The 27,483-nt window shown below is 39.6% G+C and overlaps 1 protein-coding gene across 2 annotated transcripts in view; it reads right to left on the minus strand.

Annotated features, from left to right (window-relative positions):
* Window positions 1–4,672: 4,672 nt before the first annotated feature.
* Window positions 4,673–27,483, minus strand: part of vdac1 (voltage-dependent anion channel 1) — a 33,929-nt gene continuing 11,118 nt past the window's right edge. For both annotated transcript variants that reach the window (XM_072590620.1, XM_072590621.1), the window contains exons 2-9: window positions 24,765–24,836; window positions 24,190–24,239; window positions 13,889–14,041; window positions 13,755–13,807; window positions 12,960–13,187; window positions 9,896–10,046; window positions 9,673–9,730; window positions 4,673–8,346 (exon numbers count right to left, since the gene is read on the minus strand). In XM_072590620.1, the coding sequence (XP_072446721.1) occupies window positions 8,255–8,346; window positions 9,673–9,730; window positions 9,896–10,046; window positions 12,960–13,187; window positions 13,755–13,807; window positions 13,889–14,041; window positions 24,190–24,239; window positions 24,765–24,831 (852 nt within the window). In that variant the 5' untranslated portion in view covers window positions 24,832–24,836 and the 3' untranslated portion in view covers window positions 4,673–8,254. The remainder of the gene's footprint in view (window positions 8,347–9,672; window positions 9,731–9,895; window positions 10,047–12,959; window positions 13,188–13,754; window positions 13,808–13,888; window positions 14,042–24,189; window positions 24,240–24,764; window positions 24,837–27,483) is intronic.

Consider the following 27,483-nt stretch of genomic DNA (forward strand, 5'->3'; position numbering starts at 1 on the left):
TTGGGTTGGGATATCTGGTCGGTATGGACGGGTTGGACCAACGGGTTTGTTTCCATGCTGTACATCTCTATTACTTTATAAGATGTCCATGGCACTTCTCATGAACATTATAGAACAAAATCACACTGAGCAGCATAAATTCAAGTTACCAAAATCATGGACAGATGAATGAGCTTTTTAATGAATGTCTTGGTATTCAAGATGTGGAAGAGTAGGACGGATCAGCTTGAGCTCATGCTCTCAGTTTGTTTCTCTCTCAGTTTTCCTTTTTGTTTCTCTCACTTGGTGTTTCTTCCAGCCTCAGCACAGACCTGGTGAGGCACCCATGGTGGTGTCTTGACCCAGCCTTTTGAGAGCACGTGGTGTCTCAGCATGAGTGGATTCTGTCCAGGCACGTTCCAGTGGCAGATGAGGGCAGCCAAAGGCTTTGCATATGCAGGAAGATGTGGATGATAAATGGTCCAAGGTAGGGATCAGAGATTGTACCAATTATATAAAAGGCAATCAGATTCAAGATCATGTCAAACAGCAAGGAAGAGGTGGTGGCTGTGAATATGGGTTGGGACACTTAAAGAGAGATTTGTAAGGATAAGAGGGTATTGAATTCAGAGACAGAACACTGAAATGACTGATTACAAAGTCAGCAGGTCAGGTAGCAGCTGTGGAGAGAAAGAACTTTGATCTGGAGTTTTTCCGGCATTTTCCATTATTTTAACTTCTCAGCAAATGCAATATTTAGTTTTTCTCAAGAGTTAGTAAAACTTTAATTTTACTTGGTAGGCTGGTAGAGAATAATTTTAAAAGGATGGGAAGATGAGTTGCTATCACTAACTCGTGAGATAATCAAAATAGGGCAAATTGCCGAATAATTAGTATATCAGGAATATCCTGGTGATAAGTGGATATTGAGTAACAGGCTATATTTAGAAATGGGAAAAATGATAAGGGTTGAAGATGGCTCATCTTTAAAGGGGGAAAGGATAGAAAATTGGAAGCTATGTTAAATGATTTCTTTCAATCCATGCTGAGAGCAAGAAACGGCATTGATACAGTTATCAAAGTACTGAAAGAGAGGGGACCAGTATGATTGGAACAAAAAAAAAGACCCACATACTCACTCAAGAAACAGCAGGGTTAAATAGGATCCATCTAACATCGGTAGCAGGGAACATTCTCAAATTCATTACCCAGGAACTTAAGCGGAGCATTTAGAAAGCAGTGGCAGAATCAGAAAGTCAACACGTAAATAAGGGAAATCATGCTTGAAAAATCTTGGAATTCTATGAAAATGCAACTAGTACAGTTGACAAGGGGGAGCTAGTTGATGTGGTATATTTGTCAAACACTTTCTGAAAGCCCAAAGTCCCGCAGAACAGATTATTGTGCAAGATTCAAGCACATGAGATTGGGGCCAGCATATTGAGATGGATAGATAACTAGCTGACAGAGATGAAATAAAAAGATTAGGAATTAATGGGCCCTTGGCAGGCAGTAACTAGTGGGGCACCCCAGGTATTCACAATATATATTAATGATTTGTATGAGGGTACAAAACATAACATCTCAAAGTTTGCAGGTGATGCCAAGTTGGGTGGGAGGGTGATCTATGACGAGGATGCAGAGGTCCTTCAATATGATCTGGACAGGTTGGATGAGTGGGAAAATTAATGACAGATGTAGTATAGTTTGGATAAACATGAAGGTATTCACTTTGAAACTTAAATCGAGAAGGCAAATACTACCTGTTTGGCTATAAAGTAGGAGAGGTGGGTGTGCAGTGGGTCCTGGGTTCCTTGTGCACCAGTCACTGAAGTTAAGCATGCAGTACAACAGGCTATAAAGAAGGTTAATGGTATGTTGGCCTTCATTGTCAGATATTTCAAATGCAGGAGCAGGGGATGTGCTGTTGCAGTTTTGGTTGCCTTTTCTGAGGAAGGATGCTCTTGCTCTCACTCTTGAAAGAGTGCAGTGAAGGTCTACCAGGCTGATTCCGGGATGGTGGGACTGACATGAGGAAAGATTGACTAGGTTAGGATTGTTTTTGTTGGAGTTTCGATGAGTTGGGGGTGTCTCAGAGACTTATAAAATTCTAACAGGACTAGACAGTGTAGATGCAGGGAGGATGTTCCCAACGCTGGGTGCGTCCAGAAACAGAGGGTCAGAGTCTGAGGATTCAGGGCAGACAATTTAGGGCACGGAAGAGGAGACATTTATCTACCAAGAGTGGCGAGTTTGTGGAATTCATTATCATAAAGCAGGTGATGCTGAAACATTGAATGGATTCAAGAAGCAGCTAGATATAGCACTTGGGGCGAATGGAATCAAAGGTTATGGGGAGTACGCAGGATGAGGCTATTCAGTTGGACGAGCAGCCATGATTGTAATGAATGGTGGAGCAGGCTCAAATAGCCTCTTCCTCCTCCTCTCTTCTATGTTTCTATAACACCTTTTACTTGGAGGAAGTGAGTAGAGTTAAAGGAATTATTACATGTAAGAAAAAGATCAACCTGAAAGTGGATAGTGATGGTAGATGGGAACTGTTTGGGTCCCCATTTGTGAAAGAAGCCAAGAGCACTCAAGAATCTTCTAGCGACAGGTGCTGAGGTTTTTTTAGGATCTTGACCATGAATGTTTTATAAAATGAATGTTAAGACTTTTCCATACTTACAATTCAGATGTAATGTCGGAGAACAATTCCAAATGTAATTGAAAACATTCCAAGAACAGACAAAAGTTTCTAAAGACACCAGCTCAGCAATTAATTTATACGTTTTAAATGCCAAATGGAAACTCAAATATCACTCTGGTCAGGCTGGACTAGAACCAAAATAAATTTACTTTGCCAAACAATTGACCTTTTACAACTTTCAGGCAAAGTATTTGGTTCCCAAAACTGTAACATTAGCTCCCAAATCAATTGTCATAAATAGTTAACTATCATAATGGAAGACAGTTACTATATTGCAAAAGGTAGAAATTAGGAGTAGGCCATTCAGCTCTGAGTCTCCTCCACTACTCAGCATGACCAGGGCCGATCATCCAACTTCGTACACTGTTCCTGCTTTGTCCCCCATTCCTTTTCATCCCTTTAAGCCCCCAAAACAATATCCAACTCCTTCTGGAAAACATTCAATGTTTTGACCTCAACTACATACTGTGGCAGAGTATCCCACAGGCCCTCTTGGTGAAGAAAATACTCATCCCAGGCCTAAAGCCTACGGCTTATCCTCACTCCGACCCCTGGTTTTGCACACTCTGGTCATCAGGAAAATCTCTCTTGTGTTTATCCTGCCTGGTTCTGTTAGAACTCTACAGATTTCTAGGAGATTTCTCCCTTCATTCTTTAAAGCTCCAATGAATATACTTCTCACGGATACCCCCATCTCTATTAATTGCATATTTCCATAATGTTACTATTGGAAGTAACATAAAACAAAATACAGTTAGAGCACAGCAGACATGCACAGAAATTCCTGCTCATTGGTGGCAGAAGATCCACTGCAGGACATAAGTATTCCTTGAATCATTATTCAGTGACTCTAGCATTATAAAGGCCTACTGACAGTGAGCACAATCAGCTTGCAAATACATAGCAGTAACTTGGCAAGATGCTGGAGAGCAATTTCCATCATGGAACTGCATCTCAACAAGGAATTAACACTTAAGGGGAGAGAAAATTAAACTGCAAAACACTACATTTTGTTCGGCACAGTACCTCTATCAAAATAAAAAACAAATTCTCAAAAATCATTCGATTTCATTTACTAGTTTTAGACCCATAGACCTTGGTGACGCGAGGCCTCTACTTGAGTTTCTTTCATGATTGATAGTATATTTACTTTGCTTTCCATTATTTTATCAATACTTAGCATTAATCATAGATGCCCATTTCTAAAATTTTTAACTGATGTAATGTGAAATTAGCCAATTACTTTTTAATGCATTGATATTAGGAGCTGTATCACAATTGACATCAATTGCAAATGAGGTATAAATATAGTTCAATACCATTTACAATATAACTCAGCTCATCGTTCTTCTATTAGAAGTTGTGACCAAACAACTTCCAAATGTCCAAAAAGGCACTTCATTGGAGAGTTAGGATTTGACACTGTGGTACATCATGGTTCAGTTGAACAAAATCTTCAAAAATGTAGCTTTGAGTAAGCATTTAAAAAAGGTGAGAGAAGTTAGCTAGGGAATTTCACAGCTTCAGAATTGGGCACTAGAAAGCAAGGAAGTTATTAGTACAGCAATGAAAATCAAGGCTGTGCAACATACCACAAATGGAGAAGCTAGAAGATTTTGGGAAGTTATAGGTGGTTAGAGTTTGTCACAAGATTTGAAAACTAGCAATGAAGATAACAAATAGGACTTGTCATTCAAAAAAAAATTGCTCCAGAGAATAAATACAACTTTGGATTTACTTAATATTAGGATCAATTGTTCTCACCTGGACGGCTGTAGGGGCAGGACTATCCGGGCTAGTGAAGAGAAAATAAGTCTTAATTTCATGCCCCCAATCACCTAGATCCCTTGAGAGTAAATGCAAGAGATTAACTGCCAAGTAGCTTGTTGAAGCTTATTCTCTAGGTTGACACAAATACATAAGCAAAGCAATGGATTTGAGAGAGGTAGAAGAAGAAAAAATGTTTTGGGGGAAAGGAAGCAGTTTACAGCACACAAAAGAAAATTTATTGTATTTTCCATGTTAGTAGTAGTGCATCAGAAATTTTTAACAAAGATAACATTCCCGTTACAACTTTTAGTTGTACCTTTGCATTAGAATTGAAACCTTTCCACAAATACAATTGCCAGAACATCAGGATGATGTAGATATTATGTAGAAGCCGATGATTCAGCCATACCTTGTTGTCTATAGCCCATGTTTTTACAAAAAAAATTGTACAAGATGAGATATTTCAGTAGTCTACAATCAGTATTAACAGAGGAGCCAATATTTGTGTAGCATCCTCCCAGAGGTACTGTAGACAAACACTGCAGAACTCCCACAATAAGTACACACATTGCTGTGTTGGCTAATAACACTAATATATATAATTCATAGCACAAATTTTTCTTTGCAAAACTAATATGAAATAAAGCAAAGCAAATCTGTAACCAGTAAACTAGAGAACTGCACCCATTTGTGGATCAAGACAAGCTTAAGCTTATCACACTTAAGTGTGACTATATACTGACTCAGTAGATAGGCTTTGTACAAGAATTAACAATGCACAGAATAATACAGAAGTAACAAAGAGTTTATCAAAGTACAATGTCACAGGGATTTGTGAAAGCAGAAACAGGAAATAAAGGTAGTGTAGGAGGTGCTCAATACAGATTTTGCATCTAATTTTCAGTTTTTCTTTTAAACTAAACTTCTAGTTAAAAAAAGTATGAAATGACCTATCAGCAAGTTGCACCATTAGAAGCAAAAATAAACAATGTATTTTGTGAGAAAACTTTGGGTTTAATTGGGAAATACAAGTTTAAAAAAAACCAAACTACTCAAAGCTGTGGCCAAAAAACTGAAAATGCAATTTCAGAAAGGGGTGGCATATGTACCAGGTACCATCAATCACGGAGTAAAGCAACAGGAAAATACCAATTCTTGAATCTGAATAGCGTCCAAGGATTTGTGAGGAAAAGCTTAGCAGGTCATCTTTTGGGAAAATTAATTTGCTCAGACCTTAGTCTAATTTGGCCTAATTGTAAAAGTGTTCATTTCATAATCTTCTGTAAGATATCAAATATGTTCAAAACTCAGTGTTCCTGATTTATGAAGTTATAGTGTATATACCCATGTTGCTTTAACTAGGCTTATGCTAACTTCATTTTGAATAAAAGCAGAAAATGTTGAAAATACTTAATAGCTCAGGCAGCACATGAACTGGTTCTGATGAATACTCATGTAGTTCCAACGTACGACCATTTTTTCTGCAGTGTAATTTAAGATTTTGCAGCATTTTCTAATTTATTTCAGATTTCTTGTAGATGCTTTTCTTACAATATTTGGAACTAACAATACTCGAGTGGAAAAAGTCACTAATAGATCAATCATGAATATAAAACTAAAATATAGTTATTGGCCAATAATTTACATATTGAAAAATAATAATTCAATAAGCTAAATCTGCAGATGAATTGAAATCTATCACCCGTACCTTGGGAAGAATAACTACCTGCTGGGAAGAAAGAATTTTCAGTATCACATTATTTGTACTTCCAAGTACTTGCGTAACAATTTTAAACTTTACTTCAACTCAAGTATCCCTTTGGTTTTATACTACTGCAGAAATTCAAAGCCTGAAAAATTATCACAATTCTACCAAAAGAACATGAACAAGTTTAAGACTTCCGGGCAAGAATAATTGATTCTTTGCCTCGATATTGTGCACTGCAATGGGAATGGTGCGGTAACTTAAAATGGTTTGGATACAAAGACTGCATGCCTTTTTAAATGGTTTTACTATGAAAATTGACTTTGTTTTTACAAACAGTGCTGCAAAAGAAAGTAAGTTAACATATCAAAGCAAGTTTTGAATTGTAGTTGCCTATTTTAAAGAAAACCCTTCAAGAACTATACATACAATCTTAACCTGCAAATCGAGTCAAGTGTTACTAAATTGTTTAGGTCAGCCACTGAAAACACTTTTGCATAACTAATACTTTCTTTCAGAAAAAGTGTAGTGAATTCAAAGATAATCAATACTCAAGTACAGAGAGATGTCACAATAAAATTCAGTAAGTTATACAATTGTACACCTGATGGGGCACAAATGAGCAATCAACACATGTTGCATCAGTGACATGAGGAATAAAAGTAAGATTTTGTTTTAAAAGTACCAATTAAAAGAATTGCTTCTGCTAAAATGCAATGTGGATGCACTTGAATGTGAATTCATTACTACTCTTCACATTGTCATGTCTATAAAAATATTTGCATACAGATTATACTTTTGTAAATATTTCAACTCCAAATGAAGGAACAGATAAATTAATTTAATGATAACGCCAGAATGCCCTGAACTGTGGTTTTTCTTGAAGTAAAATGAACCAATGGTAGTGCATGGACCAAAATCTTTTGAATAATAATCTTATGATGCAAGTTATATATAGTACAATTTGCATCAAATTTATAAAAGCTGCTAGCAGGTAGAACTTCCACCATGACCTCTGTATTTAGGAGTGCAAACAGGAATTCCCTCAGTCTTGGTGTCTAAATAGCTTGACACAGATCCATTGATTAGTTGGAAATATCACTCTCAAGCTAGAGGTATAATTAATATAGGCTCTTGTAAAAGCTGATTAACACAACAATAAATTTATGTGCCAGTATCTGACTTCTCTGTTTCTTTGGCTATTTCACCTTGGGAAGTTCCAATGCAGTACCTACATTGGCATACTGACTTTACTCTGATACTGTATACAAAGGGCAGATTGTGATGGAAGTCACTGCTACCCAGTCCATTTCTGCAGGACTAAGGAATTTTGGAGCCAGTGTTTAAGAAATCCAGAAAATTAAGACGATATATTCAAGCTAAATTAAAATAGCTGATGTGCGTAAATGAGTCCTTTTGCACACTGAAGATTAACTGTTGTAGTGTTTTTTTTGTAGACTTCAGTATGATGACCAGAAGTAATGTTTATGTGTCTCTATTCAGGATTGATAAAACTGGTCAAATGAGATTACATAATTTCCTTTAAGCTCAGGCCCAGAACATGGAAGACAGTATTTATTATTTCAAGCAAAGAGCTGCACAACAGGCAATTTTTCAAAAAGACTGTACACTAAATTTCTTTTGTGTGTTTGCGTTTTTTTTTAAACTTTCCATTAAGCCCAACCATCACAAATGCCAGCTGGAAACACACATATCTCTCCACATGGCTTTGCTGCATCAACTTTTACAGCTGGTGCATGGATTAGGGAACCACAATTTCAACCAACAGCAATGAAGTGTGTAATTTGTTTTTACGCCACATACAACCAGTCTTCACCAGGGGAAAAAAAAAAGACATTTACAGGTGAATTTCAAGTAGCTAAGGGATACAATAAATAGTCATAATGACATGTTTTGGTAACGCATTCTGTTCTTCAAAGGATAATGTCTGGAGAACACAATTCAGTTTTACAACATTGTTTGGACACCTGGCTCAACTAAAAAAAAATGTGTGAACAGCAGATTCTTCGGGTCACTACAGTGGAAAATATTTGGGATTTACTGATTGTAGGTTGCTCCCATTTCCAGGATTATGCTTCAAACTCAAATCCAAGACCAAGTTTATGTCCACCAGCATTAATATTCTTGCCATCCAGCAGGGCTGAAAGGGTTAACTTAATGCCTGCAGAGGAAAATGATAAGCTATGTAATAATGGTGCATATCTCAATGAAACAAGCAATGTGAATAGTGAACTTTTGATCAAATGGGCAAATGCACAAAACCATCAATACAATTACCATAAATTAGAACAAGTTAATAGTAGGTCTTACTTGTACAAATTACTTTTTATTTAATGCCAAGATTACTAATGGATTTAAGTCCATTACTATTGTTATATCTTTACAACTTGTTGTAATTAAGACAGTGGATTTTCCAAGGAGAGGCAATTACAGTCAGATTGCCTCCCTGTTCTTACATTTTCCTTTAAGGCAGAACTCCACATTTCTACATTCTAATGACAGCTGTCAGATATGTGGAGAGTACTTGAAATCCAACACATCCCTTGTTGTGGAGGCGGATTGGATGAAGTCAAACAATACCCCCTTTTTAATAGCAGTAATTGTTATTATCTTGTGATCAAAATGTCTAGTAGCACAGATAACCGCATTGAAAGCTCCTGTGTAGGGTTAGGAATGCAAGATATCTAAGGGGTGAACTGAAGATGTAATTGGAGAGCTTCAATGACAAATTGGGGGACAGTTTAATGCTTAAACAAGGAATTAAACTAAGTTTTAAAATCTAACTTTTCCTGAGTAACTTTTAGTTTAACTGCAGTTAAACATTCTCTGATTTATAAAGATACTTCTACAGGGTTCTAGGCGCGGGGCAATCACAAATGGAAACTTCAATTCCCAGGCAATTTCTTCTGACTTTGCTACATAAGGAATTCCTGAGTGACCTGACATACAACTTCCCTTTACCCTGCAGAAGCAACCAACTGGCGATCAAAAACTCCAGGTTAATATTTCAAGTTATACATTCATATGTACATTATGTGAAGCAAGCAATCTTCACCTATTCCAAAGTGAAACTTATTTTTAACTGTTTGCTCAGAACAAACATGGAGGTGACAAAAGAAGCATTACACATTAGGTCGAAGTATCCATGTGTAATGTTATAGTTATATGCCAGAACTATGCATTCTTGAAAATAAGAAGTTAAACATTTTGTTCTTCTCATGGGAGCTATTGCATTTTTAAGGCAACTCAAGTCTGGGCATCGTTCAATTGCTCCCAATTCTTCATTCCCGAAATGTGTACCTTACAAATGCAATAGCTCCCATGAGAAGCAGGGAATTAGGGGAAAATCCTTTTTAAAAAACCCAAAATAGAAGTGCCATCTAGTAAGTGTAAAATATTTGGACTACACTTCAGTATTGGTTTAGAATACTTGAAAAAAGTTATTATTGAATAAGACTACATTTATTTAAAATCAAATGTGGTTCACCTGGTTTCAGCATTTGAGAATATCCAAGTCCAATGAGACTCGAATTGTTCACTTTAATCTGTTGATGAAAAGAACAAACTTTTAACTGTTCTTCAAAAATCAAAGCAACCGTCACCTTTATTTTATCTTCTTGATAAACTTTAGAAGGCAAATACATCAAAACTGTGCTCCTTTCCACTCATCCCGTGCACAAAAAGAATGAAGTTACTAACTACGTACTCACCGAGCATGTTGCATCATTATCAATCATGTATTTTGCTGCAATACCAAATCGAGTGTTGCTATTCCCAGCTGTCCAAGCTAGACTGATGCCAGTTTCAAGATTTTCGCTGACTTTTTGATAAATAGAGCCTCCAAATTCTGTACCATCATTCCTGCAGTGGGGAACATGCACATTATTCCAGAGTAAGTTACTAACATCATCATTTTCAGTGAAATACTAAACAAAAGGATTAGTAACCTAGGCAAACTAAAATTTCCTTTTCCAATTACTCATTCATTCCAATATGCTGTTACAACAGCCACTATTAATTACTGGCCTTTACTGACCAACAGTCCCTAAAAGATATTGAAAAGCTTGGAGACCTACATGCTCCCTTTATCTCCCTAAATATAGTCTTCACTCCAGAGAAAAATATAATCTAGGCTTATCAGACTTATTTTAAGTGGAACAACAAAGACATACCACATTGCCAGATATCTGGTTTCTTCGCAAACTAAGGATGCTTTAAGAAAGCCCAATAATACTTAATAATCTACTCCAATTAGTTCACTGGTATACACATACTGGACATCAGGGGCTGAAAATATTCTTAAGCAAACACCATTTATCAAGCTCATTGACATTTTTGAAGCAATTCAGCTGTGGTCATTAGCTACTGATCATGGCTACGTTTCATGGCTTATTTTACTCCTACCACTCTCCAGTTCTCCTGCCCTAATTCCAAGATCTTCTCATTAGATTATTCATTAAACTAAACCTATGTTTGATCTTTAAGTAATCAAGAGTGTGATGTTGGAAAAGCACAGCAGGTCAGACAGCAAGCATTCAAGGATCAGGAGAACTAACGTTTCGGGCATAAGCCTTTCATCAGGATCTCCAACATCTGCAGTCCTCACTTTCTCTAAGTAAACAAGCTGAGTCAAAACACGTAACTTTGTCAAAACATTTCTCACCTGAAAATTATAGCATCCCTCACAGTAACAACATCAGTTCAAGTCATGTGATACAATCCCACATTAGTTTATCATAACAGGGTATGGTAAACCAGGCATATCAAAAGAAGAATGGACTCCATTTCACGGTCCACCACAGGAAGTAATTTGACATATGGTAGATAGCTATTATACTGCCTTCACACACCGCCCCCCCCCCCACACACACAACTGTGTAATATAGCAGGGCTGTACGATGGATTTTTAAATTAATTGCCAGAATGGTGGCGTCACTGTCTGGGCCAGCATTTATTGCCCATCCCTAATTATCTGAGATGTTGGTTTGCTGCCTTTATGAATCACTATAGTCCATTTGGCTTCAGTAGACCCATGATGCTTTTAAGGGAGGGTGTTCCAGGATTTTGATACATCATCACTGAAGGAACAGCAATATATTTGAAAGTCAGAACAGTGATTGGTTTGAAGGGGAACACAGGGTTCCTATTTACTTTGTTCTAAGTGGTAGGGGTCATAGGTTGAAAGGTGTTGTCTAAGGAGCCATGTGAATTTCTCCAGTGAATTCTGTAGATAGTAAACACTGCTGCTACTGAGCATTCGTGTTTGGGGGAAATAAATGTTTGTGGATATGGTCTCAATCAAATGGGTTTCTTTATCCTAGATGGTGACAAATTTGAGTGTTGCTGGAGCTGCACTAATCCAGTATTCTATCACACCTCTGGCTTGCACTTTGTTAATAATGGAGAGAATCTGAGGAGTCAGGAGGAATGTTACTCACTGCACGGTTCCTAGCCTCTAACTTGCTCTTGAAGAGATAGTATTTAGATGGCGGATTCACTCCAGTTTCTGGTCAATGGTAATCCCTAAGATGTAGATAGGGGGGAGTCAGCAAAGTAATTCCGCTGAATGTCAAGGGGTGGTGACTGGATTTCCTTTTGCGGGAGATGGTCATTGCCTAATAACTGCATGATGCAAATGTTATTTGCCACATCAAAGCCTAAACCTTATTATCTAGGTCTTATTCTATTTCACCATGAATTACTTTAGTATTTGAGAAGTCACAAATGTTATTGAACATTCTGTTTGTTAGATGCGACTCTAACCAAGGGAGAGATTCCTTGTCCCCACATCTCTACTAATCCCTTTGAGTATAGGTTTGTTTGGTCCCCTTAATGACACACCTGGTCAAATGCCACCTTGAGGTCAAGGGCAGTCACAGTCATCTAACCATAGCTGTTTTGTCCATGTTTAAATTGAGATGACAATAAGGAAAGGCTGAGTAGCCCCGGTAGAACCCAAATTTTAGAACTTCCACTAAAGGCTCTTGTGTGCAGTGGTAGTGTCCATACCCCTCAGCTAAATAGCCTAGGTTAAAGTCCACCTGGTCCAGTCATGTCTCATAATATGTCTGAGCAGGCTGATTAAAAATACCTAGATCTCCCACTGGCCTGCCTGCACTTAAGCCTACTAATATCCTTACGTAGCCAATTAATAATCACTCAAATGACTACAGTCATGGAGATCTCAGTTCAGGGGTGCACCATACACTATCAAGGATAATTCCACTAACATTACATCGTTCCTTTTGAGCATCACAATGTTCACATCCCAAGAAAAAAGTGAAGTCTTTCCTTCCAGAGACCCAAGCCCAAGGTATATGACAGCAAAATGAAGGACTGAGGGAGCAGTGCACAATCCGAGCTCTACATTCCTACTAAAACAGAATCAAGGCACTGTTTCTTTGGATCTAACCAATCCCATGGCATTATGAGGAGAGCAGGGATGACTGAAAACATGTTCTTTAATAAATATTATTCAGAATAAAACACACTATAAAATACACGATTTAAAAAGGTGAGTAAAGTCTTGGTTCCCCTGAAATTCAGAACTAGAATTTATGTTTACAGGGGTGGATACTAAAACAGGCTTACCATTTATAACTCAACATTGTATCATAGGTTTTAATTGAACAAAAGCTGCACAAATCACTAGATTTGTAATGGGACTTGAAACTTATTATGCAAAGATGGGTTTTTTTCCTACCAATACAGTTTATAACAACAGGAGTCCAACATATATTCTCATTTATGGGAATGTACTGAGTTTGTACATACACATTTGTGTGGAGCTGGAATTCTTCTGTCCTGTAACCAACAGCAAAGTTACTTTGCGAGACTCTAGATTTTGCAGTTTCATAGGTCATCTGATATCCTGCTAACCAGCCATCAAACCCAAACACAAAGGCTCCACGTATAGCAGGCCCAGCAATGTCAAAGTCAACATCGAGTCCCAGGTTGATGTGCTGCCTCTTGTAACCAGTCCTGATTTTTCCACTTTTCTTTCTGTTAAGAATAAAATAGCAAAAAACAATTAAAACTGATCCTACTCTTATTACATTCCAAACTGCTACTTTTTCAATTGTTTTTCATGTTTCAGAAGCACAAAAATAAATAAATAATGTTTCTGCATATTATTCTAGATTTTCTTCAAGATTAAAGATTTTAACATTTTTATCAAACCAATAATTTTAACTGCATAAAAATACTGAACAGAATATTCAAAATGATTGACACTAATACAAAATGACAGTATCTGGGTACTCATTCTAGCCATGCTGTTGCGGTATTTCCTGAGAATAAGATACATCCTCCCAGAAGAGAAGCATTGAAGAGATAACTTGGATTGTGTTTGTACCTCTGACTTGCTACTAGCAGAATATCATGGGCACAGGTTGGAAGAATATTATGTAATCAGCTTCTCATCGAGGGACAATATTTGGTTATGAAAAAGAATAAAATTTTTGAAGATCGGAAATCATTACATTCATGAAAATTCTACCTTAAAAGTAATAAAGTTATTGCTACAAGTTTAGAAAAAATAATGTCTATGGTTTTGGATATTTTACTCACCCAGTATTTGGTGAAAATGAAGAGTCAAATCCAATCTTCAAGCCTTGCACAAGCTAAACAGAAAAGAAACGTTGTTTGCATTTTGGCTCCAAAAGGCAAAGTGAAATTAATGTTTGCCATTTTTGCTAAGTTACCTGGTCTTCAATGGTAATTTCAGTTCCCAAAGTATTATCAGTGTTCCATTTTTCAGTGAATGTCAGTCCATAATCCACCCACTTGAACCTTGTTTCCAGACTCCCGGTGACTTTTCCTGTATCCATGTTGGCAGCACCTGAGCTTGTGAATTCCTGCAACAGGAAGCTCTTGTTAAAAGGCAGAGATCATTTTACAGTGTTTCGATATCTTTAAACAGAACTTGCCAATTGTGCTACAAGACACACTTTAGAGGAACATACAATGGAAACTTCCATTGGCTCCAAACAGATGTTCTCTTGCATGCTCTTTTGTTACCCTCAGTCCACACACTAATTTCCTTTGCTCATCTTCATGCATGCTCAGCATATACTCTACAGATATTCGGAAATTAGGGGCCAGATGTGGCAATCCCAAAATGGGACCAAATGGGTGCAAAATAAATGGTCACCAAGTGGAGTGGCTGGCAATTCCACCTCAGTTAATGCAAAATGACACACTGTGCAGGCAAAAACCAGGCTCATACCTACTTGTATAACATAAATGTAGACTCAACTGCCAAGTCACAAATATGATAGCCCACACCCCCACAGCATTTCTAATCCACGATGGCTAATCACCTCAAAGATCAAGTTTCCTTTGTTGAGAGTATTAAATGTTACCAAAATGAAAAGTGCTTTAACCATAGTTATGATAATGTCAAATGACTGTAGGACTGTGGCCTACTCTGCACCAGTGAATTGCAAGCTATTCGCAATCTCTCAGAATACTGAATGACCTGGACAGAGTGGAAGCTAAGATGATGTTTCCATTTGGTAGGAGAAACTAGGACACAAGGGCACAACCTTAAAGTAAAGAGAAGACCTTTTAGAATGGAGATGAGAAACTTCTTCAGTCAGAGAGTGGTAAATCTATGGAATTCAATGCAACAGAAGGCTGAGGAGGCCAGGTCATTGAATATATTTAAGACTGAGATAGATACTTGAGTATCAAGGAGATCAAGGGTTACAGGGAGAAAGAGGGAGAACAGGGTTAAGAAACTTATCAGCCACGATTGAATGACAAAGCAGACTTAATGGGCTGAATGGCCTAATTTCTGCTGTGATGCCTTATGGTCTAGTTCTTGAATGTTCTCCCCAAAGAAAAACTACCAACCTAAATAGGTCAATATTCCAACTTCCATACATGTTGAATCTAGAATATATTGAGCACACTTATACCCTAGCATATCACCCCTCTGAAATGGCCAACACCAGAACGGCTTTCGGATCTGTAACCAGACAGATTCCTTACCCCTACAAATTACCAATAACTCTACGTTTGCTAGGGGATCTTGATGTCAAGGGCAGTCACTCTCACCTAATCTTTGGAACACCACTCGTTTGCCCACGTTTTAACAGAGGCTGCAATGAGGTCAGTGGCTGAGTGGCCTTGCTAGAACCCACTCAGAGTCAAACAAGGAAGGCAGAGAACAATTCCTGCCCAGCTGCTCATTGCAAGCTTCTAGAGTAATAAAACTCTATCTCAAACAATGGAACTAAAAAACGTCAGAGTTGACTGCTTCAGTTCCATCAGGCAGCATCCAATGAGCAGCGAAATCAATGTTTCGGGCAAAAGCCCTTCATCAGGAATAAAGGCAGTGAGCCTGAAGCGTGGAGAGATAAGCTAGAGGAGGGTGGGGGTGGGGAGAGAGTAGCATAGAGTACAATGGGTGAGTGGGGGAGGAGATAGGTCAAGGAGGAGAGGGTGGAGTGGATAGGTGGAAAAGAAGATAGGCAGGTCGGACAAGTCAAGGAGACAGTTACTGAGCTGGAAGCTTGAAACTAGGATGAGGTGGGGGAAGGGGAAATGAGGAAGCTGTTGAAGTCCACATTGATGCCCTGGGGTTGAAGTGTTCCGAGGCGAAAGATGAGGCATTCTTCCTCCAGGCGTCTGGTGGTGAGGGAGTGGCGGTGAAGGAGGCCCAGGACCTCCATGTCCTCGGCAGAGTGGGAGGGGGAGTTGAAATGTTGGGCCAGAATGGGAGGGTGGGTCGTAGGGGGGTGTGGACCTGACCAGGTAGTCAAGGAGAGAACGGTCTTTGCGGAAGGCGGAAAGAGGTGGGGAGGGAAATATATCCCTGGATACCTATCTCTTGCAAAAATGCCATCCCGTATTCCCAATTTCTCCGCCTCCGCCGTATCTGCTCCCAGGAGGACCAGTTCCACCATAGGACACACCAGATGGCCTCCTTCTTTAGAGACCGCAATTTCCCTTCCCATGTGGTTAAAGATGCCCTCCAACGCATCTCGTCCACATCCCGCACCTCCGCCCTCAGACCCCACCCCTCCAACTGTAACAAGGAAAGAACGCCCCTGGTGCTCACCTTCCACCCTACAAACCTTCGCATCAACCAAATCATCCACCGACATTTCCGCCACCTCCAAAAAGACCCCACCACCAGGGATATATTTCCCTCCCCACCCCTTTCCGCCTTCCGCAAAGACCGTTCTCTCCGTGACTACCTGGTCAGGTCCACACCCCCCTACGACCCACCCTCCCATTCTGGCACTTTCCCCTGCCACTGCAGGAACTGCAAAACCTGTGCCCACACCTCCTCCCTCACCTCTATCCAAGGCCCTAAAGGAGCCTTCCACATCCATCAAAGTTTCACCTGCACATCCACCAATATCATTTATTGTATCCGTTGCTCCCGATGTGGTCTCCTCTACATTGGGGAGACTGGGCGCCTGCTAGCAGAGCGCTTTAGGGAACATCTCCGAGACACCCGTACCAATCAACCAAACCGCCCCGTGGCCCAACATTTCAACTCCCCCTCCCACTCTGCTGAGGACATGGAGGTCCTGGGCCTCCTTCACCGCCACTCCCTCACCACCAGACGCCTGGAGGAAGAACGCCTCATCTTCCGCCTCAGAACTCTTCAACCCCAGGGCATCAATGTGGACTTCAACAGCTTCCTCATTTCCCCTTCCCCCACCTCATCCTAGTTTCAAGCTTCCAGCTCAGTAACTGTCTCCTTGACTTGTCCGACCTGCCTATCTTCTTTTCCACCTATCCACTCCACCCTCTCCTCCTTGACCTATCACCTTCATCTCCTCCCCCACTCACCCATTGTACTCTATGCTACTCTCTCCCTACCCCCACCCTCCTCTAGCTTCTCTCTCCACGCTTCAGGCTCACTGCCTTTATTCCTGATGAAGGGCTTTTGCCCGAAACGTCGATTTCGCTGCTCGTTGGATGCTGCCTGAACTGCTGTGCTCTTCCAGCACCACTAATCCAGTATTTGGTTTTCAGCATCTGCAGTCATTGTTTTTACCTTGTTTCAGTTCCATACTCACCCACAGCATTGCTGTCCCAGCTCAGTCTACTACCAATCACAGCAATGATGGTTTGGCAACAAAGACAACAAACCCTAACATACAGACCAGCTGTTGTGACCATGCTCCTCCACTGCAGTGAGGCCTTGTTTGTGCATCAGTGACACACAGTATGTTCAGAGAATTTCACCAACCATAAAACCAGAAGATACTGCAGAGGTATTGGAAGGATCAAAATTTAAATGGCCTTTTTGAAGCCAACATTGCATGCATTCAAGTAAAATACTTGCAAAACCAACTTCAATGGAGTGGTCATCTATACTACCAGATTCTAGTTTTCCAACTCTTAAATTTATCCAACACTGCAAGAAAAGTCAAACAAAATGCAACAATGATACTTTAAACTTCTCCCCTAAGCACAGTAGCAAAGAGACTAATGATGGGGAGAAGCTTGCTATTAATTGTCCAAAATAACCATAACTCATCCACAGGTTGTGTCACACTTTGCATTATGATGTCTTTAAGATGAAGGAGATATTCAGTGAAGAAAAGAAATGAAGCAAATTCTGCACTCTGGATGCTACTATACCGTACCCTGTCCTATGTGCCCAAAGATCTATGGGTCAAGAAGTAGCCTGCTCAGTCATATGAAGATCCATGGCAGAAACTTATAACACCAAATAGATATCATTCTTGAATCAAGGGACAGCTGACAACAGTCATTAAAATTCCACCATTTTTAAAATTTAATTTAATTTTAAAAGGAGATGGCCAGACTTTTGTATGAGCTGATTGGAGAATGAATTGTGGATTGATCGTGGGAAGAGTATAAAAATAAAGAAAATGCTTTTACCTCATTACAACTCATCACAAAATGCAAATAAAAGATGAATCATGATAATGTTATGGTTGGAAATTGTAACGACCAATAGACCAGCTGGTAGATGAAATAATCTGTCAAGTAAAATGTCAACATTATAAATGTGTAAAAGTCTTCAGATGAATTGAAAAGTCCATGAAAATGGATTAAACGATGAGTATATTCATAATGGCTAGTTGTTCAAGCTTTTCCCATTACAATTTAGATTATGGGTGAGATGCTGGGACCAGTGATTGGAAGCGGCGGGCAATGAAGATGCCACAGGGTGATTTTTGGATTAAAATTTCTCGTGAGCAGAATAGGTTTCCAAAAACATTTGCTTTAGATCACAGTGAAGCTGACTCGAGAACTCAAGAATATGGTTCAGATTAAAAGTCACAGATCTGAAATTTTGTTTTGTTTTTATCATTTATTTATCAAAGAGGCAAGAGCAATCTGTCTTCCTTCTATTTGCCTGGAACCTGTTGCTGTTTATATTGCATCCTGTCATCAACATTGATGGTGCTATGAGCAGTTAAATAAGGTCTTTGGAATTTCTGGCAGTACCTTATCAAGATTCAACTTTCTGGTAAATGGAACAACCACTTGCTTTAACATATATTGAAGACAGACATGCAATTTGGTCACCACTGTCCAAACATAATAAGGAGGGACAAAGGGAGTTTCTTCAGTCAGAATGTTCAGTTTTTAGATCAGAAACTTATTGTTTGACAAAGACACACTAATCAAAAACTGATTTATTCTAAAAAACGTGAATAATTTTAATGGTTACAAACTATTAAGTAATTGTGAAAGCAACCTTATTTTACATGGTTCCCTGTCAATTACAACTGGATACTAACAATACAGGTCATTCTGCTACAATGCGTGTTTTGTTAACTCGCATTTGCTGTAACACGATTGATGAATTGGGGACACTGTTCCTAAAGTGCAAACATTTAAAACGCATGTTGGCTGTAACGCAATTACATCAAGCACAACCTTTCTATAATATGGGTTGCAGAAGAACACAACCATCACATTTAAGAACTACTTTGTACTGCATCTGGAGGAAGAAAAAAATTCACTTAAAAAGCAAAGGTTTTACTAGTTGTCATCATTGCAAACCCAAATGCCACCTAGTTCTGACAACTAACGTTTATTAAAGGCAAGTTTGGGAAGAGCAAAACCCTCCATATCCATGAATTATGTAATATCAAAAAAGGTTTCTCAGAAGTGACAACTTAATCAATCATAATTGGAATGAAACTTTAACTATGAGAAGGCTCAGATTAAGCATACAACTCGTTAATTCGTGATACCACTAACCGCAACTTATCGGAGTGAAATGGATTGTCATCATGAACTGAGATGGATTGATGCTGCCTTAAAAGCCTTTTGAGCTCCGTCACATTCACAAACAAGCGTGAGCACTATGGACCTCTGTCAGTAAAATTGAGATAATCCAAATGGCTCTCTGTCCCTTCCCTTCCTTCCATAAAAATATTGAGAAAATTTACTATAAGACATGCCCTACCCCGTAATTTGTATCTCTCTGTGGTTTCTCTATTTATGCCCTCACTGATCCCATCTTGTCCATGACACACCTCACTTATTCTGATGATATTCTGACTTAACGATGACCACTCAAATTCTAAGCATGGCTCTGTTGTTAGCTGATATCAATGGTCTCTCTCTTCAGGCCTCGTTCCCCTCCTCCAAATTTTGTCATCACTCTTCACTTCAAAAGGCTTATCCATGACCCCTCTGATTCTTGCAAACTACCATCCATTCCTAACATCCCTTTTTTTCTCTCAAGTGCTTGAATATGCTGTCATCTCCAAAATCCACGCTTACGATTTCTCATATTCAGTGTCTGAATCCCTCTAGATTTACAATCCTGACATAGTTCTGAAATGGCTCTGATCAAAGTCAAAAAATACTGTGTTGATGTGACAAAGGTAAACACCCTTCTTTATGCTTCGCAAACTGTCTGCAGCCTATGACACGGGTTTAACACATCTTTAACACATCTTTCTCCACCATTGTTCAGCAAGGCGGGGGGGGGGGGGGCGGAATGATGCTTGCTTGGTATCACCCATCTATTTAATCAAAGGCTCAGAGTCATCTGCAGAGGCTTCTTTTCCCCAGTCTGGCAGTATTACTTCTGGGTCCTCTAAGGGTCTCTCACTGGCACTCTCCAATTTCTCATTGACATGCTGTCCTGTGACATCTGAAAATGCTTCCATTTCCACATACACGCCCTACCTCACCAACATTGCTCTCACCCCCTACGTGGCTTCTAAAATTGTCAGACAACTTGTCAACATCAGGATCCGCAAAAATTCCCTCTAACTAAATTAATATTGGGAAGCTAATGTCTTCATTTCCCACTCCAAACTCTTTCTCCAGGCATTGATACAAATAGCTCTTTGACAAATGAGGCTGAAAATGTGTGTTTTAATCTGGTGTCAATCACATAACTATAGCATGACAAGAATCGTCATTTTATTTCCATAGTGTAATGACACAGGGTAAACTCCACCCCACCCCACTCCCAGGTAATTTAGACCAGTAACACAAGATTTACTCCACGCTGCAATTTGTGAAAATTTGAGGGGCAAAGAACTATCTCAAAAGTCACTATTGAAAGTAATAATTATCACCTTTATTTTTTAAAGTCTACCAGAGAATAATTAACTATTTACAACTCATTTACCTAAACCTGTTACCCACTCTTCCCCCTTCCCCCCCCCACAATACTGGTCAGATAAAACACCCGATTAAGATTTACAGAAAAATTCAAAATTTCAAAACCAGCCAGCTGTCGAATCTTCTTCGTATCTTCCTCAGTAGATTTGCTCTCCAGGTCAGTGCTGATTTTTTTCCTGTGCAAACTCCTTCGCCAGGCAGGTACCTTTCAAAGAGTTCTTACTAGCAGCTTACATCTGTTGGTCTTTTGGCGGTGCTCCTCCAACTGTTCATTTTTCTCTTGGTTTTATATCCCAAAGCATCAGATCGTTTCATTGGTTTTAATATCGTCAAAATGCTAAGTTCGAATTTGATTGGAGTTTAGTATTTTGGGGCATAATTTAAACTGATTGGCTGAATTTGAATTTTTTTTCTCTCATAGCCACCCAGGTACTGCTAGCTGCTGGACTCTCAAAGGTACAGTACCAGTTACACCTTCATAACAATAGCATAAATCAACTTCACCCTGCCTCAACTTTTCTGTCATTGAAAGTATCATCCATGCCACAGACATTACCTATTGCAAAATACTCCTGGCTCCACGCCCACATTCTCTTTCCATAAGCTTGATATCATAAAAAACCTAGTACAAATTGTCTTCATTTACAGGATGCAAACATCACTTTCTAGACCAATATTTATTGCCTATCCCAAAGTGACATTGAGAATATAGTGACAAGATATCTCTTGAACCACTTATCAGAGCGATGCAGATACACCCACAGTGCTGTTCAGGCATTCTAAGATTTTGATCCAGTGACAGTGAAGGCAGAGAAAGATATATTCCCAAGTCAAGATGGCATGTAGCTTGCATGGGAACTTGATGATGGTGTTTCATTACATCTCCTGCCCTGACAGTTTAGGTGACAGAGGTCTGGACTTTGGAAGTGCTGGGAACATAGAACATTATAGCGTAGTACAGGCCCTTCGGCCCTTGATGTTGCGCTGCCTGTGAAATCAATTTGAAGCCCATCTAACCTACACTATTCCATTCTCACCCAAATGCCCATAAAGTTGGCGAGTCTACAACTGCTGTTGGCAGTGTTTTCCATGCCCTACTACCGACTAAAGAAACTACCTCTGACATCTGTCCTATATCTATCACCCCTCAATTTAAAGCTATGTCTCCTCGTGCTAACCCATCACCATTCTCGGAAAAAGGCTCTCACTGTCCACCTGATCTAACCCTCTGATTATCTTATATGTCTCAATTAAGTCACCTCTCAACCTCCTCCCCTCTAATGAAAACAGCCTCAAATCCCTCAGCCTTTCCTCAGAAGACATTCCCTCGATACCAGGAAACATCTTTATAAATCTCCTCTGAACTCTTTCCAAAGCTTCCACATCCTTCCTATAATGTCATGACCAGAACCGTACACAATACTCCAAGTGCGGTCACACCAAAGTTTTGTATAGCTGCAGCATGGCCTCATTGGTCCAAAACTCGATCCCTCTACTAATAAAAGCTAACACACCGTATGCCTTCTTAACAGCCCTTTAAACCTGGGTGGCAACTTTCAGGGATCTATGTAAATGGACAATGAGATCTCTCTGCTCATCTAAGTTACCAAGAATCTTACCATTAACCCAGTACTCTCATTCCTGTTACACCTTGCAAAGTGAATCACCTTGCACTTTTCAGCATTAAACTCCATTTGCCACCTCTCAGCCCAACTCTGCAGATTATCTATGTCCCTCTGTAACCTACAACATCCTTCAGCACTATCCACAACCGTACAAACCTTAGAGTCGTCTGCAAATTTACTAACCCATCCTTCTACTCCCTCATCCAGGTCCACTTATAAAAATGACAAACAGCAGTTGCCCCAAAACAGAGCCTTGCAGTACACCACAAGTAACTGAACTCCAGGATGAACATTTTAAATTAACCACCACCCTGTCTTCTTTCAGCTAGCCAATTTCTGATCCAAATCAGTAAATCACCCTCAATCTCACGTCTCCTTATTTTGTGCAGTAGTCTACCATGGGGAACCTTATCAAATGCCTTGGCGAAATTCATATACACATCAGCGGCTTTACCCTCATCCACCTGCTTGGTCACATCAAAGAACTCAGGTTTGTGAGACACGACCTACCCTTCACAAAACAGTGTTGACCATCCTTATTAACTTATTCCTATCAAGATGAAGGTAGTGATATAGTGGTTAAGTCACGTAACTAATAATCCAGAGGCTAGGTTAATATTTCGGAATCCAAATGAATGATATGGATGCAAATCCTACCACAGCAAATCATGGAATGCAAGTTCAATTAATAAATTTGGAATTAAAATTTAGTCTTTTGGGACCGCAAAACTCACGTCATTGTCGTTAAAAAAAAACTGGTTCACCAACATCTTTTAGGGAAGGAAACCTACTGTCTTTACCAGGTCTGGTCTACACATATACACATATGATTGACACTAAAACAAGTAAGCCACGCAGTTGTATCAGACTGCTACTTTTCTGCATTGCTTTTGCACTATTATTTGTATATTCTTGCAACACTAGAGTAGAATTAAAAACTGTGTCTGGTACATGGTCAACTGATAGATCTTGAAGATATGCACAATAAGTAAATCTTGAAATCTATGCCTGGACTATACAAACTCAGAATTGTGCTCTTAGCATTCAATCCTATTCTGCCGAATCTGAACTGCTCCCCCTCCTTCCTAAACTATAGAGTTTACTGAACAAAAAAGACAGCTTCAGAGATGTAACCTGACCAGAACTTCATACAAGATTAGCATAACGTCCACCTCTTTGCAACTGGCCATTAGTCACAATTCAACAAAAGTATAAATCGTTCATAGGTGAATCCACTGGGAAATTTTTCCACTTGTCCTCCTAAGTCCCACATTCTTGAAGGGCATATGCCCAAAACGTCGACTCTCCTGCTCCTCAGATATTGTCTGACCTGCTGTGCTTTTCCAGCACCACACTTTTCAACTCTGACCTCCAGCATCTGCAGTCCTCACTTTCCCTAAATCAATGAGTCAAACAACCAGGTACATTGTTATCTGAATCAAATGGCAATGCTATTCTACTGACATACAAGGCTGACCAATTAACGCAGGGCTTTCTAAAGTAGGGCTCAGGATATCTAAGTGGGGTTGCGAGCTGACATCTTGAAGTTAAGGTCCTGAGACAGCAACGGCTTATGTCGACCTCTGCCTAAAGTTCCAACAACAGTGTATTCGCTCTCAGATGTCACTCTGGATCATAAGAATTTTCCAACATCAGAATAGATAAAGAGAGAAAAAATGTCTGAGAAACACTGGGTTAACAGTTATCAGCATGATATTACGAAGCAACAAGATTTAACACAATCGGACGAAATAGAATAAGATTACCAATATTTGTCTTGTGCTACTTACCAGTCCATTTTCTGACTTTGTTTTCAAGTCAAGTTTTATTAGACCAAATCCTATCAAGAGATCAAAGATAATTTAAGATACTCAGTTTTCACTAATTAAACTTATTTTTGTATAGCTATATTACATGGCAAATATTTAACCTTCAATAAATTACAGCTTAAAATCTTTGCTTAATAAATCACATGATATTTAAACAATAGTTCATTACAGAATATTCTTGGTTATCAATTTACATACAGCCGCATCAGAATTTGGACAAGTGCATTAACAGCTACTGACTTAATTTTTACCTCGTTGTTTTAACCATGGAAACTGCATTTCAGAGCACAAAGCGGTTTCACAATGAAAATGACCCTCTGACTAGTTCCCTCTTCAGAATAAATTTCAGAAGTGATGCCAAAAATTAATTACAGGACAGAGTCTCATTATGCAACTGAATTGGCATCCAGCAAAGTAGGTCAATATTCTGCTTTTCATGGTGTCAAGATGTACTCACAAACTTTAAAAACAAACAGTCGGTTACAGATTATTTCTAGCCAAAACAGCACCATTCTTTTAAATATTGAATGCCTTACCATAACCTTTGGTAAAAACATCTCTGGCTGCTTTTCCAAGATCTGCATAAGTTGGTGGAATTTCCATTTTATCTGCAAACAACACAAAGTTATATTGCTTACCTCCAAGACCTAACATGCTTAACCATACATTTGTTAGCTACAACATGCTTGGACGTATTCTCATAATCACAATCCAAACTTGCTGTTCACTATCTACGAATAACTGCTGTTTGAAATTTGCCTGCCTTTGATGATGACGAGGCACCATCTTAAATAATAGATCACAGGCCCTTCTATCAAATCGGGCAGGACAAATTCCATTAAATCAACTATTAAAAATTGGTGGCTACCCCAAGGTTCTACTCAACATTCCCCAAAATACAACACATTTTGATTTGCCACTGAGTGTACAATTTTGTCAAGGCCCCATTGTCAGCTACGATGTTATTTTACATATATTACTACTTCCCCATTACTTCTGGAACAAAACTTCCAGTCAATCATTTCCAAGGTAATAGGAAGTGATTCATAAACAAGTATTAATTTTACATAAATCCCATGCACAATAGTAAATCAACATCACAATAAAATAACACTTCAAAAGTAAATCGGCAAAAGGTTCTTTATATTGATAGCAAGTTTATATCAACATTATGATATTGTATATACAGCGTAAACCACTTGTTGAACATAAGATACCTAATCAGTGGGGTTCAGGTAGAAATTAAGAGGATAGAGGTGAAGGAGCAAACTGCTACCAGCTATAATTTGTGGGGAATTATCAGGAATAGATAACGAATCTCCTAGGAATTGCTGCAACAGTCAAAGAGAACTTTGCATTTAAAATATTCCACTGCAAGAACAGTCTTCCCCATTCCACAAAACCACTGGCTGTCACCACAGTGAAGCCCTAATCAAATCACAACACTGCACCGAGAGCAATCCCTTACCTTAGGCAGCTAGTAATGGAACTTGCTGTGTGAGCCATAGAGGCAGTGGGGAGAGATGCAGCACTAGATCAAGGTTCAAGGGGCAATGACAGTGGACTGGGCAACAAGTGAGGAACAGAACGGGGGCACAGGGAAACTGGGGGATGGTAAGTAAGGACAGAGTAATGGGAAACAGGAAAACTGGGGAAATAGGGCTTTGGGACATGGGAGCTTTTGCAGACAGGGGAGAATTAGGTAGGGTGGAAACTGAGGAATGGAACTGGTTTGAGACTTCATAGATTTAGTAGCACTGACCAAGTATCCAGGTCAGAAGTGCTACCCTCACACAGCTGTGGTGTTCAAAGCAGAGTCGAAGGAGCTAGTTGGGCAACTGACCTGTTAAAAGTAACATCAATTGGGAAACCTGACTGTGCCCTATACAGGTTCAAGAGAATTCAGGGTGATCAGATTACAAGTTTTAGGGTATTATGCACATGTAGATGTAGAGCAATTGTAGCACTGTTGGTTAACAAGGAAATCTCTGCCACAATTAGCTAGAAATGCAATTTCAATAAATTACTATTAGTTAACTGAGGGAATCAAAATTCCTTTGGTTTTTCTTTGGTCACAGGTGAGGTGCCGGAAGACTGGAGGTTGGCAAACGTAGTGCCTCTGTTTAAAAAGGGCAGTAAAGACAAGCCAGGGGAACTATAGACCAGTGAGCCTGACGTCGGTGGTGGGCAAGTTGTTGGAGGGAATCCTGAGGGACAGGATGTACATGTATTTGGAAAGGCAAGGACTGATTCGGGATAGTCAACAGGGCCTTGCGCGTGGGAAATCATGTCTCACAAACTCGATTGAGTTTTTTGAAGAAGTAACAAAGAAGGTCGATGAGGGCAGTGCAGTAGATGTGATCGATATGGATTTCAGTAAGGCGTTCGACAAGGTTCCCCATGAGAGACTGATAAGCAAGGTTAGATCTCATGGAATACAGGGAGAACTAGCCATTTGGATACAGAACTGGCTCAAAGGTAGAAGACATAGGGTGGTGGTGGAGGGTTGTTTTTCAGACTGGAGGCCAGTGACCAGTGGAGTGCCACAAGGATAGGTGCTGGGCCCACTACTTTTTGTCATTTACATAAATGATTTGGAAGCGAGCATAAGAGGTACAGTAAGTTTGCAGATGACACCAAAATTGGAGGTGTAGTGGATAGCAAAGAGGGTTACCTCAGATTACAACAGGATCCTGACCAGATGGGCCAATGGTCTGAGAAGTGGCAGATGGAGTTTAATTCAGATAAATGCGAGGTGCTGCATTTTAGGAAAGCCAATCTTAGCAGGACTTGTACACTTAATGGTAAGGTCCTAGCGAGTGTTGCTGAACAAAGAGACCTTGAAGTGCAGATGCATAGCTCCTTGAAAGTAGAGTCACAGGTAGCTAGGATAGTGAAGACAACATTCGGTATGCTTTCCTTTACTGGTCAGAGTATTGAGTACAGGAGTTGGGAGGTCATGTTGCGGCTGTACAGGACATTGGTTAGGCCACTGTTGGAATATCGCGTGCAATTCTGGTCTCCTTCCTATTGGAAAGATGTTGTGAAACTTGAAAGGGTTCAGAAAATGTTTACAAGGATGTTGCCAGGGTTGGAGGATATGAGCTACATGGAGAGGCTGAACAGGCTGGGGCTGTTTTCCCTGGAGCATCGGAGGCTGAGGGGTAACCTTATAGAGGTTTACAAAATTATGAGGGGCATGGATAGCATAAATAGACAGTCTTTTCCTTGGGGTTGGTGAGTCCAGAAATAGAG

The sequence above is a fragment of the Chiloscyllium punctatum genome, chromosome 20 (assembly GCF_047496795.1).
Source record: "Chiloscyllium punctatum isolate Juve2018m chromosome 20, sChiPun1.3, whole genome shotgun sequence".
Classification (NCBI taxonomy): domain Eukaryota; kingdom Metazoa; phylum Chordata; class Chondrichthyes; order Orectolobiformes; family Hemiscylliidae; genus Chiloscyllium; species Chiloscyllium punctatum.